General features: G+C 35.0%; 1 protein-coding gene across 1 annotated transcript; it reads right to left on the bottom strand.

Moving 5' to 3' along the window:
* Positions 1–1,777: 1,777 nt before the first annotated feature.
* LOC105036116 (novel plant SNARE 13) lies at positions 1,778–14,668 on the bottom strand. The gene is made up of 10 exons (XM_010911856.4): positions 14,299–14,668; positions 9,121–9,213; positions 8,806–8,899; positions 8,687–8,724; positions 5,932–6,029; positions 3,709–3,788; positions 3,573–3,629; positions 2,837–2,929; positions 2,666–2,740; positions 1,778–2,177 (listed from the first exon to the last, which is right to left on the bottom strand). The coding sequence occupies exons 1-10, from the start codon at positions 14,373–14,375 to the stop codon at positions 2,070–2,072; spliced, it is 813 nt and encodes a 270-aa protein (XP_010910158.1). The 5' UTR covers positions 14,376–14,668; the 3' UTR covers positions 1,778–2,069.
* Between the last annotated feature and the right edge of the window lie 1,435 nt (positions 14,669–16,103).

Genomic DNA, 16,103 nt, shown 5'->3' with positions numbered 1-16,103 from the left:
TCTTTACATGAGAAAGGAATACATCCAAATATTATAACAAGTCTCTTCTTTGTTCCTGGTTGATTTATTTGAAACCAAGATTGTCTCCTGTGTTGGTTAGCCTTTTAATAAGGTAATGACTCTTTTATTTTGTGCAATTATAGAATGGGCACTAGACTCATTTCTATTCATTGGGCAGGGTTTAACAATAAGTTGCACCCTCATACGGTGCATCTACCAAACACCAACTAGTCTCAACATCTACTCAAAATCTATACAGGATCATAGTGTCAAGGTGTGCTTGCTTTTGCTCTCTTTACCCCTTGTGACCATCAATGGAAAAGAGTGGCCTTATTTTAGACATGGTTTGTGATTGCTTATAGGGATGTTCACTGGGCATACCAGTTTATGTCATTGACCGTTTCCCCCAAGCCCCGCTCAGCACATCCACAGCCTGACGATGCTGAGGACCACATGGTCTTAAGCTTGAACTGGTCCAGCTCCAAATTGGGTCTCATGTCCTATGAATTGGCATAGGTTTAGCACAACAATTAGAGATTTTTTTCATTTTTCTTTTCCTTCATAATTCTAAGAATAGTATGATTTGGTTTCAATAATCTGTACACTTGCTCATTATATGTCTGTGCTTGGCCGTAGTTTCACTTTCAAAGACTTGTTTCCAAGGGTGATCTTTCTCCATATGGTTAAACTGTCCTCCAATTCCAGATGCAACCATTTTCTATTGACTATAACACCGGAGCTTTGTTTATACATCTAATCGCTTTTTAAAAACACATAGATGATAATTATAAATTTCTGAAATTTAAACTTCCATGTTAGAAATCTTAATTGGTTCTAAAATTTAAACTTTTAAACTGAAGATCTAAATTAATATAAACGGGAAATTAATAGGAGCTGATATGCAACAATTTCTTCACTTGATGAACTGTTTGTATATGAATGTTTTCCATATGCGCAACTGGTCGTCAGTACATATAGGCACTCGGGTAGTCAAACCATTTCTCCTGTCACCCTTCTGCTTCACTTCTTGCAAGCATAATATTCCAACAAGTCATCTAGTACTTATCTAGGCAAGGCTAGGTTGCGAATCAGGCTTGCCTCTTTATAGTTTTGAAATTTATGGGACTTTTAAGCTCTTAAAATTACCTTTTGTTAATAACTAATTATTCAATTTTAATACTCACACTTTACAAGCCTAATAACCAACCTCACCAGCTAAAGGTAAAATTAGATACAATTTTATTTATATATAAAAACTCTTTACCAACAAAGCAAAAATAAGCCTTCGTTTGCTAACTTTTTTTTTTTTTTTTTAATTTACTCGGATAATAATTGCATTGGAAAATGGTAAGAAAAGGAAGCAGATGATATGACAATGGGAGCATAAGGGTTGTAGGTAGCTATCATGGATCAGCAGGTACACAGAAGGATATTTAAGTACATAAATAGACCTAAAAGATTAGGTTTTAGAATTTTGAAACAATATTATCAAAAAGGTTTTTATGATTAAATACCATAACTTACCTTATCTAAGCTTAATATGGACAAGTTATTCAGTTTTACTTCCCAGCCTATTTATTGGAAGGAAAAAAGGGTGAAAGTAAAACTGCAATCTCCAATTTTCCAAGGCAGGTTTATAATTTTTCATAAACATAGGTACCTTCACTGATAAAGTCATACATATCTGATTAAGAGGGATACGTATACAGGAAAACAAAAAGAAAAGAATGAAAATAACTGAAACCGAAGATTCTGATAATCATGGTAAAGTACAACATATCAAAAGATTTCACATATTATATCTTAAAAGACTCCTTGTAATGATTGTCTTCAGCTCATTTACAGAACAAACGGCACAAATACAAATGCTGTAAATAAAGTACATAGCATTCTAAAGATCTCAACCTAATGACCAATCTGATAGCCGTTAAGATTGAACACAAAATCATGAACAAAAGCGTGACATGATATACAAGGGAAAAGAATAATAACACAGAATAGCACGTCAAAGATGTTTCTTTCAAGGCTCAAACGCACATGAGCAAAACCAGCCACCTCTGAATTGCACTCTACTGGAAACCCTTGAAAGCTTCTACCGACAACAATCTCCTTGATGCTGGAGCTGGTGGTGCCAACCCAGGAATATCTCTAATGTCCTTGTTATGTGGATTGACAATCTAAAAAATTTTGAAAAATAACATTAGGCTCAAAAGAACAGTCAGCAAGCATGCATGTAGAAGCAGAAGGGAGAAACAAATGCTGGATGAATAAACTGGAAACTGAAGTATCCGCAAGCACTAGTTCTTAAAAATTATGACAATATGATGTCATGCTATATCCATGATGTTTTGCTAGATACACACGATTAAGCAGAGATGTAGAAAAAGACAAAGCAAGTTGTTGATCTCAATGATCTGATGATGACATACATAAGAACACTGAACGCATAAAAAAGGATCACAATCTAATGGAAGCCATTAAGTCATTTGTATTGTAGTGATATTCACCTTATAACTGAAATAGAAGATCAAGAAAAAATACTGCTGTTATGTTCAAATTAAAATCTTAAATTTTAAGTCACATAAAGGAAGCTCCAGTCTCCTAGTAAGTGAAAAGAAAATAAATCATCCAGGCTTGGAGAAAGAAACCACAAAAACAAAATTACCTTCACAATGATAATTGCAATGACACCACAAACAATGAGAAATAGAAGAGCCATGATGCACTTGTCGGTAGCCACCTGGAATGATGAAGTATAATGGTTAAAAACTGGCCTAGTCAAAGTTATAATGAAAAGAAATAAGGGAACATCAAGCATAAAGATCACGAGGACAACCTGCCTACCAATCTCTTTCACCAGCTGAGAAGCCTTCTTAATAGAAAACTGAATAGTATCCAACTCATTAACAATTCGACCCATCTGTTCAGTCTGCAAAATTACAAATTAAATACTTTAGAAAAAAGAAAAAACAACAGAGACTGCAGAACTTGAGACAAGGGATGTCCTTAACATGACTCCGCTACATTCCAGCTGGCATTTTATACTACTAAGATGTTAATGAGCCATGAAGAGCAAAGTTCAGCTGGGCTAAATTTCATGTGGCTCAGTAGGCTCCATTCTTCTGGTATTCTCTAGCACAGGCTTGGCTTGACTAAGCTCATAAAATCAGGTGTCCACTTAAGTCCAAAATCCTAGGTCCCTGATTTCCAAATAATAAAATAAACTTTTCACATAAACTAAGCAGATAACACTTACAAGCACTTCTTTTTAGTGAAATAAGTTAAAATGATGTTCAATTCATGATTTTTCAACTATATTAATTTTTGAATTCTTTACATATATAACAACTGAAAATGTCAAAGCAAAATGAACTTAAACTAAAACTGACCAACCAAGCTTGTCTCAACCTCTGGGCCCAGTTTACCAGTTGAGCTCAGTCCAAGAGTCAAAAATTTGGGCTCAGACACTGCTCTAAAAGGCTAAGCTAGAAGGCAAGCAAACCTAGCACAACAATTGATCTCAAAGACTTTCCAATTTGGAAGGTAGAATAGAAATACTAGCATTTACTTACTTGGCCTTTAAGATTCACAGCAGTTTGAGCTCCTACTTCAATGGTTTGCTCAACAACCTACAAGTCAACTTTATCATGAGAATCATCAGAAAGATGAATGGCAGGAAGGTTGTTTCCACAAGATATTGCATTATACCATTTTTGAACGTTCAATTGCTTGATCAGTCTCATCCATCTTCTTCATTCCAGCATCTATAAGCTCTTGATTAGACATTGCTGCAAGACAACAGAATATCAAGAAGCTCAGTGAAAATGACTTCAGGTTACATCAGTTTTGAGAAAGTCAAGAAGCTTAAAATCAAATTAGCAAAAAGAAATGATGAAGGAACCCGCTACTATTGGACCATAAATCATAAAGCTGTCTGGAGAATTGGTCCAACCTTTTTTCCATAATAGAGGAAGCTCTAAGCCCTTTTTATTTTTTAATTTTCTTTTGGCTAACGACAGAATGGTGCAAACTAAATAATTTTCATGGCACTAGATCTAAGGCCAAGGATGTACAGATACTAGGGTTGCATAGCCAAGCAGCTACAGGTAATGGTTGCACAAAAACCCATATATCCAAACATGGAGACTTGAGGGCTATGTATTCTATCTTCATGCACATGCATGTCCACAAGCCTGGTACAAATTACAGTCTACCTTGGAATTCTTAAAAGGAAGAAAATATATATATTGACAAAAAAAGGTTCAGGTATTACCACATGAGACCACAAAAAAAAAAGCCCTTTGTGCACATTACATGACTGTCAATGTTAGTGCCGTCCCCTTCGGCCCTATCTCAACAAAAGCCAATCAGCTATTCAGCTGCATTTAGCAATCAACTTGGATTAATGCACGGAGATGTTAGAAATGCATGTTGGGCAGAGCATAGGGTTACTTATGGCAATGATTGAAACAAATATCCACTAAACCATAGGGTTACCTATGGCAATGATTGAAACCATTTAATGGCTAAATAGCCCCTTAGATTGGTGACTTAAAAGGAATCAGTTTGAAACTAGAAAGAAATTTAAGACAGACAATCTTTTCCAAGACGTCTAAACAAACAATTTAAGTTCCCACTAGATAGACATGAATAGAGGATGCTTTAGTTTTCTTTTTCTTCTTCTTTTTTTTGTATGTGTGTGTTTTTAAGAGAGAGAGAGATGGTGGGAGTGCCACCTCTGAAGTTTGAATCTGAGCCTCTCTCCACTGGCCACCACAAGCACTGATGAGAGAGTTGCCAATTGATGAGGCTGCTTAAGTGGTTGTTTCTGACAACCATCCTCATGCCTATATGCACCATTCTTCCATGAAAGTGGACTCAAAATGCAGTAATATTGTGCATATTGACCAAAAATGAAGTCTACATTATTCTTATTTGTTTTGTTCCTCTACTTCAGAGGATACTTTCCAATGACTACTTTAACCTCACTACTTGCTAGAACACTTCCTTTTCCGTTTGTCCCTTTACAACTTAAAATTCCACATATATTTTGTTAGTCTTTTTCCTATCATTCCAGACTCTTATATCACCCAGTCTTGGCTTCCATTTCATCCTTGACTTCTACCTCATGCTTCCTTTCAAGAAGTTTAGGCAAACCCACACCTTTAATTATAACCATTCATAAAGTCATTAAGCTGAAGGATCAAGACATATGATTTATCTATTATAGAGAATTTTGAATAAAAATGGTCAATTATGATCATCATCCACTATCGATGACAGAAAATATAGAGAACAAGCCTATCATACAAAAATGGGGCCTGGCATAAGAATCATGACTCATGACAAGGCCAGCTCTTCCGAAATAAAAAGTTCCTGCAAATCCTTACTACCTCTATCCAAGTCTTCTTTGGTCTCCTCCCCACTTTAGATGCTTCAACTCATACTTAAAAGCAAAGACTATCTCCTCCCAGATTATCTTTGACCAAGGTCTTAAAAGTCGGTGCCATTGGGTGTGACAGTCACCCACTAGCATGAGTGCTGAGCTGTGCCTAAATTTAAAATAAAAGAATTCAAAAAATATTTCTTAACAAAAGCATTTAAAAAGGTTAATAAGTGCCATCATGGCACTGGCTCAGCATGGTGCATGTTGGCCAATACAGACTGGCACAGGAGGCACGTAAATCCTTGTCTCCAACTATACATAAGCACCTGATTGAACAATCACAGCAGGTCCCCCAACTCCTATGGATGCAACTCCAGTACCTCTCACGTACTGAGCTTCAATTGGATTTGAGCCAACTTTCAGCTTACCAAACACCACTTAAAAGAATTGCAAGATATAGATAAATCATACTATAAATGAACACTAGGTCATGAAGAGGATATGCCCCTTAAAACTTGCTAAATGAGGTAAAGATCAAGTATAACCTGATGCCATTTGAACATTGTCCTCGGCTACAGGATCGCTACCTCCAGCACCCATATCAAAGAGTTCAACTCTTTTGTTACCAAGGCTATTTTGGTACCTGCAGAATATCAGATTGCAAGGAATATTTACTAATCAACAAAGGACCAAGAAGAAATCACATTGCAACTCATATCCTGGATAGAATATAGAAGAACCAATAATGGTAGACAAATGCAAATGTTCCAGATAAGTGCAAAATGAAAGGCTGGAAATCTGGCTCAGTAGCTACACTTTCATTATCGAAGATAAAGACTACAAAACAAAGTAAGAAATATCTATGCAAAATACTTAAATATCAGACGTAAACATGCAGAAATGTTAATGTTTGGTTTGATAAAAATATTCCCATTTTGAAATGAGGAACAGCTAGGCAACCAAAAGGAGAAAAGGAAACAGATGAAAATTAACTTCTAGAGATACAGACACTCAAAATAAAAGCTGGGGGACTGATAATTATGCATAAATATGTATGCAACCTGTTCTCAAAAAAAAATATATGCAACCATATAATAGATAGACCTAGATTAATCCATAAGTTCAGTTTAATCTTGTTGACGATAAAGAACATTTAGCACCTCCCAAAGTTATCTAACTTATCGGTTAGCTCAGTTCCAGTTTTCAAGTTCACAGGTATTCTCTAGGTAGAATCACCAAATAATGTTTCCCAACATCCCCTTATTGCAGCAAACAACATTGCAAATTTGCTCTTCGTTTACCAGTTCACAATGCATCAAAAAACTAAGTGTGCAACATACATTGCAAAATTTATCAGCTACTGCAGTTTGGCCATACTTATTTTCTGAAAAAATTGCACTTAAAAGATCCTAGAAAAGTTCGTTTTTTGAAAACCATATATTCAAGTTGACCATGAGGGTGGGCCTTTGCACAATGGTAAGGTTGTTCCATTATGACCTAGGTACCATAGACTTGAAATATGGAAATAGCCTCTCCATACGTGGCTAAGGCTGTGTACATTGGGGGTCCATCATAGACTTCGTAGTGGTGGGAGCCTCGTGCGTGGCATGTCCTTTTTTTAAAAATTCAACTTATCCATGGAAGAGAAGAAATGACATGCTTTCATAAAAACTCTCATAGAATTGAGAATGAATTTTCTATTCTGTATATGCCAGATCATGAATTAGATCAACATGTATACATAGGAATACAATGCTAAATGTACACAAAATAATGGTGTACAAACCATAGGACTTAGATAAAATGCACAAATCATATAGGTGTCATTTCATATTGTTACATGAAATTTTTCAGAAAAAACATTTAAAATGTTATATTAAGTTACCAAGTAAATCCATGTCATATATTATGTGGCTTTTCATTATAAATCAATTTAAAGCATTCAAGGAGTTGAAAAACACAATAAATGAGAAGTACAGATACTACAACTTATTTACTACTATCGAAAGCATCATCTCATTAGAAATCAACACCAATCTTTTGATGAAATAATGATAAAATGGTAATTCACTGTGTTATTGAATTTGACATTGGATCAGTGGAACAAGTGGAACATGTTTTACCTACTTGCAGTTGACTATTTTAATATTACAGTTGCATAATGTTTTCGGGGTATCAAAGATGGACAATAGTGATGAAAACTATCTCAACATAGACAACTTCTAAAATATAAAGGAAAAAGGAAGGTTCCGTACACCAATTTTTGAGAAAGAGTTTTCTTTTATTCTCTAACCAAAAGATAAGGAAAGAATGATGTGGCTTCTGAGGGGCCAACAACTTGATTGAACAATTAATTCAGCAACCATTTGCTTTTGAAAAAAAAAATACATTTCAGGACTACAGTCATCTTGCCAAAGCAAATCTATGTTTTGTAGTTAAATTTGGATCTAAGTTGGTCCTATATAACCTAGTCAAGTAAATTAGTTATTAGAGTTATTTCAATCATCTTAAGAATCTTCAGCTCCTGTAAATAAAAGAACAATGTTAGGTTAATAGATCACATTAAATTTGCTTTTTTTATTGTATGTCATAAAGATTTGTACAGGAGTTCGTTTATCAACTTAAAACTTTCTTAGGTACTCCTCTTTGCAACCACAGAAAAAGTTTTATGAGACTTTCACTTAAATGAGCACTGGAGAAGATTGTTTACCACATGCTGAGTCAAGCCTTCTTCTGCTTATGTCAACCATATAATATACTCAAGAAAAATAAACAGAAAAAATTACAGGGACAGCAGTAGAGTAAATCACAAAAAATCTATAGGGGCATGTAGTATTATCATAGAATGTCAAGCATGGACACCCCTCCACATAAAACAATTAAACAACGAATATCCTCTTCCTGATAAGGTAGTATGCCAGTATCTATCTGGACTAAAAGAACAGATATCTTTTTAAACGATTAACACCAACACTATTGACACATGTTTATCAGTAGAAAATGTCAGAAGTTCTTCTTAGAATAAGCATGTAGTAGACAGGCAGACTGTAATTACATTCATAGGATTGGGCCCATAGCTCAGTTAGTGATATATGTTCATAATGATAGATAACTAACAAAATTGATCACAAATAGAGCCAGCACAAAATGGCTAACATTCCTGCAGAAAACCATAAGTTGCACTAAAGGTTTTATTATTAAACCTGAAGATGCACTTCTATATGACAACAGGAACCAATCAAAATTATATTAATGAGAGAAATATATATCTTCAACAGTTAATAATCATCTCAAACTTACGTTTTTCTCAATGCAACATACGAGTTCAACTCTTTGATCTGCAATGACAGTGTAAATTAATCACATTATGGAGAAAGATGAGAGCAAAGATGCAAAAACACAAAGCAGAGATCACCAACCATGGATTGCTTCTTTTCATTAAGTTGCTTATTCACTTCAGGAGGATTTCGATTTTCTTCATCTTTAATTTCACGATCAAACTCTTTAATCAACCTGTAAAAAATAAGGAGCCAAATAGTTAAACACACATGTTACAAAGGCATCACTCATTTCAATAAACTTATATTTGGTCACTTGTAAAACAACTGATGAGTTGATATGATGTATATGAAGTGCAAGCTACATTTATGTACTTGTTGCTCACTCAAAATTCGAATAGCTTAAATAAATTCTTTTGCATAGAACAAACTGAACAAAAATTTAATTCGACATACCGTTTGCATTCCCTCATTTTTCCTGTGAGCTCCTCCAATTGCTTAGACTGTCTATTAGGGTCTTTAATCTTATCCAGTTTCTGGAATCCATTTCTGCGAGAATCAAAAACTTTAGTAGGAGCTTACCATGTGCAGTTTTACATTTAATACTTTGAGTTTTGAAGAATGGGATGCAATAATCATGACGGAACATCATTTTCCTTGAACACACAAAGAACTCTTGGAAAGCCAGTTTTCTGGCATAAAGAAGAATCAAAAACAACTCACATGCACCTATGATTTATTCATTCTTAAATGTGCAAAACAGAAAACAGTATAGCTACATTGCTAAAACCAGCATACAACTGGAATCACATAACCAGGTCATAGTTATGGTACAAGTGAATAAGCAACTCATAAAGAGCATGAGAAATTAATGAATGCATGACTCCAGTTATGACAAATATGCTTTGTAAGACAAATTAGACATACAGAAATAAGTTCTCCATGTCATAACATTAAGTTCAGTTGCCCAAATACCGATTTTTCTTTTAACTGTTATGAATGACTATATGTCCTCCACAAAGAAATTTGATGTCCCATACAAGCTCCCTCACCCCCCCCCCCCCTCTACCATTATAATAGATATTTTGTAGGGGAAGAAAAGAAACACAACTGTTAATTTTGTCTTTTATCTCACCTTTGGCAACAATTTTACAGGTTAGTTTGCTGATGTATATTTATATGTATACATATATGCATAAACAAGCATACTCAAGATCAAATGGGTCAATCAAAATCTTAAAAGACTTAATCTGCACATCACATCTAACTAAATAATTTAATTATAATTTAAAATTATAACTTAACATTCCTAAGAAAAGAATACATAATATCAGGATATTTCATCCATAAATTAAACCTGAAGTTCTGATAAACTTTTTTTTATATCTAAATCGCTGGAATTTGGCCAAGGCCCCTAAACTTCACCCAATTAACAAAGACAACATTATATATTCTTGTGTTCTGTCATTTATGTCATGAAATATCAATCTGATCTAGTACAAGTTGGATGATGAGAGTCTGGCCTCTTGATCAGATGGCCCTCAAGTCAATCCTACACCAAATTCCACCATTTTATCATGTTCTTTTCCCCATTTTGTTTTTGGGATTGCTCATTATCAGCCCAGGCATGACTCATATGGCTCTTCAATCCAATAAGATGTGGTCCAAGAATTCCTTTTTCATGAATGGACTTGCTGCCACTATTGAGACAGAGAGAATCAACCTACTTTCTTTGGAACTTGATGCAGTCATAATATGTCAGGTAACACTTTGTTAGCACAGTAATTTGCTCGTATAGTTCAGATCAACAGAAGTACATGAAGAACAACTCTGAACCAGTGAAAAAACTACAAAAAGTATCATACAGTACTGAAGATTCGTCTTAAACAGCAATCTTTTTGGTTAATTCTTCCAAGGTCAAGTTTATGCTGACACACAAAGACCCAATCTCTTTCCAAAGCAGAAGAAAGAAGCTAACTTCCTAATGGAGCTGGAATCTATGACTTGATCGGAGTAATCTCTCAAGCTCATTTTGCAATAACAGGTTATCTACTCAAAACAAGTATGGAAAATACGGATTTGATTGCATCAATAGACAGCACCAAAGTCATATGTCAATCAATATACCTTGATTTGTTATATTAGATTTACCTCTTTCTTCTTCTGGGTGCAATCTGTAGCTAATGTTCCCAATAAGCAATGTTTATCCAACAAAGGAAACTTACAATGCACCAAGTCTTAAAATTGTTTACTAATGGCAAAGAGACCACAAAAGTTTGTAGGTGGTTAATCACCCCTAAAGTAAAACCAAGCAAAGTTGAAAAACGTATATGGTTTCTAGAGTTGCTTTGTCTACAAACTTGTCTCATGCCTTCATCTCAATATAGTTTTCTAAAAAAATTGTCATCAACAGTGACACTGAGGGGCAAAAAATGTCATCAGATGTTTTGTGAGAGATTTTATACATAAAAGGTCTTAAAAAGTAAGAACTTAATGTTGAGCCTCAGTGGAAGCCAATCTAATATAGGACAGCAAGTGCCTACATGCAATAGTGGACCTTGAGGCAAAGGATTAGCATTATAAAGGACTTTATAGCCCGATGTCGATATTCTGAGATTAGGATAGTCAATAAGAAAACTTGAGATTTAGGGTAATGGCTGTTTAAAAGAATGCTAGTTAGGATGTCCTACATGGGAAGATAAACCAAATCCTAATCTAAAGCTCTATTGGACAAGAAAATATAAATCCGCGATCAAGTTAATGCATACAAAGATCGGTAGACAGCAATATGATCTACTCAAAGCCCAAAAGAAGCAGGGATAAACAGTAGATTTAGGAAATAAAGAAGAAGAAGAAGATGATGAAGATGGAGAGAGAAAAGAGAGGAATAAGTAACAAAAAAAGGAACAGGAGGAAAAGAGGGGAAGAGAGAGGGATGAAACAAGGGCCAAACCTGGCCTTAAATCCTCCATTCCCTTCACAATAAAAAACCAGCATACAAGTCTTTTGCTTGATCCGCTTCATAGAGACTCCAAAACTTGATCCACAAGTTCATGAGTTTTACTCCCTTTTGGACTCTTCTTTACAAAGATAGAAACAATTTGCTCAAACAAAGTAGTTATTGACCCCTAATATACTACAAATATTGCAGCATCACTATTCACACTACAATGATGTGAAAAGTAACGTTCCCCTTAACATACTAAGTTGACTCCTTTGGGGCATCTTAAAAATTTAAATATTTTATGATACCGCATTGATTGGTTGTTATTGGACTTTAATAAGCCTAATGATTTCAATCTAAAGTCTAAAATAAAAGAACTTTAAATTGGCTTTTGAATGTGATACAATTCAGTCCTACATCATTTGCTTCCACTTCATGGATCTCACCCCAAGATCTTTTACAAAAAGCTTGATCCTCCAATAAGGCATGGTTCATCTATTTGATGGCGAACTTCAAGGAATCAAGCAAATCAATAAGGAAATGATCTTCACATGGCTTGATCTTGATCATTGACTTTATCTTGATCATTGACTTTATATTAGTGAATTGATCTTGCCATATATGCTCCTTGCATGAATCTTTATTATTTTGATCTTTTTCCTTTGAGAAGTCCAATGGATCATCACTAACTGATTCTCAATTAACAAATCTTTGATGGTGGTATTGTTGCACGATAGATCCTCAACCATTGACTCTTCAAATGATAAAGCATCAATTCCACACATCACTTCTTTGGCTTCTTTAAGATTCTTGATCTGTAGTTTAATCTCAGGGAGCTTTTCAATTTCTAAAGCCACTACAATTGCTTGTGACATAGTCTACAGTGACATCAGATCATTGTTGATGCATACCAGCTCCTTGTCCATCTGACAGAAGATCTCGTATTTGACATGCTCACTAAGGTCACCAATTATGGAACTCTAGTCCTCATTCATGATTGTCAACAAAGGTAATCACAAATATCACATCACAATCATTTCTAGAAATTCCAGTTTTTGCTCTGTAAGTATTTCCTACAATTGTCTTGATCCTCCATTACATCTTTTCACAACACCAATATGCCCCCTTTTCTAAATATGCTTATTTGATGCGCCATTTTCTTATATTCCTGTTATAAACTCTTTTGATATAAACTATTTTACACACAAAATATACATCTTAAAAGCCATGAGAACATTCTTCCTCCTACAAAAATTTGTTTCCCTAAGTAAGAAATCAGCATGCAATGGTCAACCATCCTTGGTGTGCAAAATTATCCTTTTTATCCTTGCTACCTAAATGCTATATAGCTTCAGAATTCAATTGATATGTTTAACTTCAATCTTCACAAGTAATAGCAAAAGTTTCAAGCAATGGTTGTAATTTGTGACCATCATGCTTTCCCTAAATTTATCAAACATTTCATCAGCATTTAAGAACTATGAATATTATTCACTAAGAGAACCATGTTTGTTCCCTTAGCTTTCATCCAAAGACTTTTCTCGCATCTATTTCTACAACTTGTCATACTCCACATTTCATGGAAATGCGATTACTTCAACAAGCTAATTGGATGCTTCTATCTTCTGTCACCTCCATGTTTTGATCTCCTTGTAAATTTTGTGTTCCAAGAGTTATCATCCTTTGACAACTATTTAAAACTAATGACTTCCATTTCTCAATGGCACTCTATATCCTTATTCTTCACCACTCTAAAGAAATTCAAATTTTACCTTGCAACATTTCCATTGGCTTGTATACGTTTCCTGGCATCTATTGATTTCAAATTATTAAAATCATAAAACAATCTTTTTTATTTTGTAAATCACCAGCTTATATGCTCCCATGTAATAACTTTTCACACCTTGATGAATATGTCAAATTTCTAACTTGCTTTTCACCTTCTTAAAGCGAGAATGTTTTATCATAACCCATTAAAGCACTGCATTCCATTATGAGTATTTTGTTGCATGGCATTCTCAGCCCTAATCATTTTTTGTCTATTCCCACATGGTGCTGCTTTAAGTTTGATTTCCATTCGATATTTACCCATGAATTGTGTCATTCTCTTATGAACCACACCAACTCATTCATAATTTTCTTCTTGTTTCCCTTTTACTCCCTTTGTCTTATCATATACATCCAATAACTACTGACCCATTTTTCACAATCAAGACAAACTCCTTCGAACAAAAATTTTTCTTGAAACTAAAAGTATTTTTTTTTTCCGTGAAATCATTCTATCTAAAACAAACTCTCCCTCTCTCTGTGTCTCTAAGCTCATTATACATTCAATTAACAAATTTTTAAACATATTGTCACCAAGGAAACATAATTTCAACAAGGGGAACTTGTTTAACACCATCATAAATACTTCTATTAGGAAAGAAAATTGAATCGCCAGCCTATCGGCTTGCCTACCCATAAATTTTCAAGAAATATTAAAAAGATCTCTTTTTTCTTGTTATATATCATTCAACCAATAAATTATCATTAAATTAGACAGAAAAAGGTCCTCGCATTTTCCGCTAGGAACATAGATAAGCACACATCTAAAACTCCACAAATCGTTAGAAATCACCCCACGTATCTAAAACCGAATGACAATGATAGTCATTAAACCAAATTCTAGAATTGAAGAACGATCTTACTGAAGGGCTCGGAAGATGTCGGTGATCTCGCCAGAAATCTGCTCCAGCTCCGCGCTCATTGGCAGATCGCTCGCCATCCCTCCCAAGAATCAGAGCCCCCGCCGCACAAACTTCCCCCAATTCCGAATTCTCAAACCATCATCCCACCAGGGAAGAAGAAGAGCAGAAATCCTTCGTCTCTCGCGGATCAACGTCGACACCAGGAGGGCTCCGACTCCGCGAAGGAGGAGAGGGAGGAGGATAAGGGGTTCAAGACCGCGAATCCCAAACCCTAATCCCCCTCGCCGAGATCACGAAGGGCCGGAGGAAAATTAATCGAAGTGGGGTTCTGAAGGACGGGCTCTGGTTTTTAGGGCTCCTCGAGGAGGAAGGGGAGGAGGAAAGCCGTGGGTGATGGAATCGTAATGGAAAATTAGTGAACGAATTATTCTAAATTTAAAAAAATAATATTTTTAAGGGGCCAGTCTGACTTCAATACCGATGCGATACATGTCACGCGGCGTAACAGCTGTTTCACGGTTGCGGATAATCTAAAATCTGGACGGTCCGGTCACGATTTGGATTTTTCGATCGGATGGATGGTAAGGTGTGGAGATTCGCATGGATATCGCCATTAGTGTGGGAGGGTGATATTTTTAAGTTTTGAAACGGCCTATTACTTTATTTTCCCCTTGTTATGGACCCAGTTGAACCGATTCACAATCCGTGAATAAGCGCCGAATTTTCCGTTTGCCATAGAATAAACCGGATGTAGTGACGGCTTTTACCCCTGTGGTCAAAGAATTGTGGGCGACACGACAGCAAGGGCCGGATGACAAGGTGCGAGTCAGGTGGAACGGTCTGTCGGGTGGGGTCACGACCCAACGACCATGTGAGCCGTGGGGCCCACCCAAGACCTGAAATAAAAGTGACTCGCCACCCTCCTCTCTTGCCTGCGAAGTGAGAAATTAGTGCATGGTCCACGTGCCAGTCCAAATCTCGCGGCGGCGAATAACAGGCACTCCGCATTTAACCTCGAATTTGGAGTGAGCCCCCGCGCAACTTACGGATTTTAAATCCCATCATATTAAAAAAAATTATATATAAATAATAAAATAATATTCATTTAAATTTTTTAATATTATTTTATATTCTTAATTATCTATATAAATAATTTTTAATTATAAAAATATATAAATTAATAATATAATTTAATTCATATAAATAAAATTTAATGAAGTTTTCTATTAATCTAAGATTTGAATTTAGTACTTGGAAGATTGTTCGGTGGAAGGACCGATGGCATAGAAAAAATTACTTACATAAATAATTTCAAATGATAAAAAATTTCTCTTAATTTTTATTTTATAATATATATATTAAACTAAATGATGACTCATGCGAGACATGAAATTAAGTAAAATTTTAATATTTAATTTTTTTAAAAAAATTTAAAAAATAATATTAAAATATGATCTTAAAATCTTCTTTTTCAAGTTGAAGAATTCGTTCTCATTAAATATCTAGAATAATAGTGAGTAAAATATCTAAAAGAAACTAATTCTTATAATTGCATTTGTTTTGAGTATCATATGCCAAAACTTTATTGAATACTGTGGAAGATTCTAGCAAAACAAATCTCACATTCACTATCTACAATATTCTAGATAGAACACTTGCAAGAAAATTAGCTTCAACCTCGTAGAACCTAGAATGTAATTCTCAAAATTAATTCATGACCATTTATCGAAAATCATATAACAGAACATACCATTCATTTCATAAAGTGTATAATTATTTTTTCCTTTTTATAAGCTTCTCCTAAT

The sequence above is a fragment of the Elaeis guineensis genome, chromosome 14 (genome assembly GCF_000442705.2).
Source record: "Elaeis guineensis isolate ETL-2024a chromosome 14, EG11, whole genome shotgun sequence".
In the NCBI taxonomy this organism is placed as follows: Eukaryota; Viridiplantae; Streptophyta; class Magnoliopsida; order Arecales; family Arecaceae; genus Elaeis; species Elaeis guineensis.
Note: the sequence above shows the minus strand (reverse complement) of the source record. Positions and strands in the feature narration are given on the sequence as shown.

What these genes read in the sequence shown, in the direction of transcription:
- LOC105036116 (XM_010911856.4), bottom strand. Translation starts at nt 14,375, where the DNA reads ATGGCGAGCGATCTGCCAATGAGCGCGGAGCTGGAGCAGATTTCTGGC. An exon ending in GACATCTTCCGAGCCCTTCA is followed by an intron (nt 9,214 to 14,298) that starts GTAAGATCGTTC and finishes TGATTCTCGCAG; the next exon opens with AAATGGATTCCAGAAACTGG. An exon ending in AAAATGAGGGAATGCAAACG is followed by an intron (nt 8,900 to 9,120) that starts GTATGTCGAATT and finishes TATTTTTTACAG; the next exon opens with GTTGATTAAAGAGTTTGATC.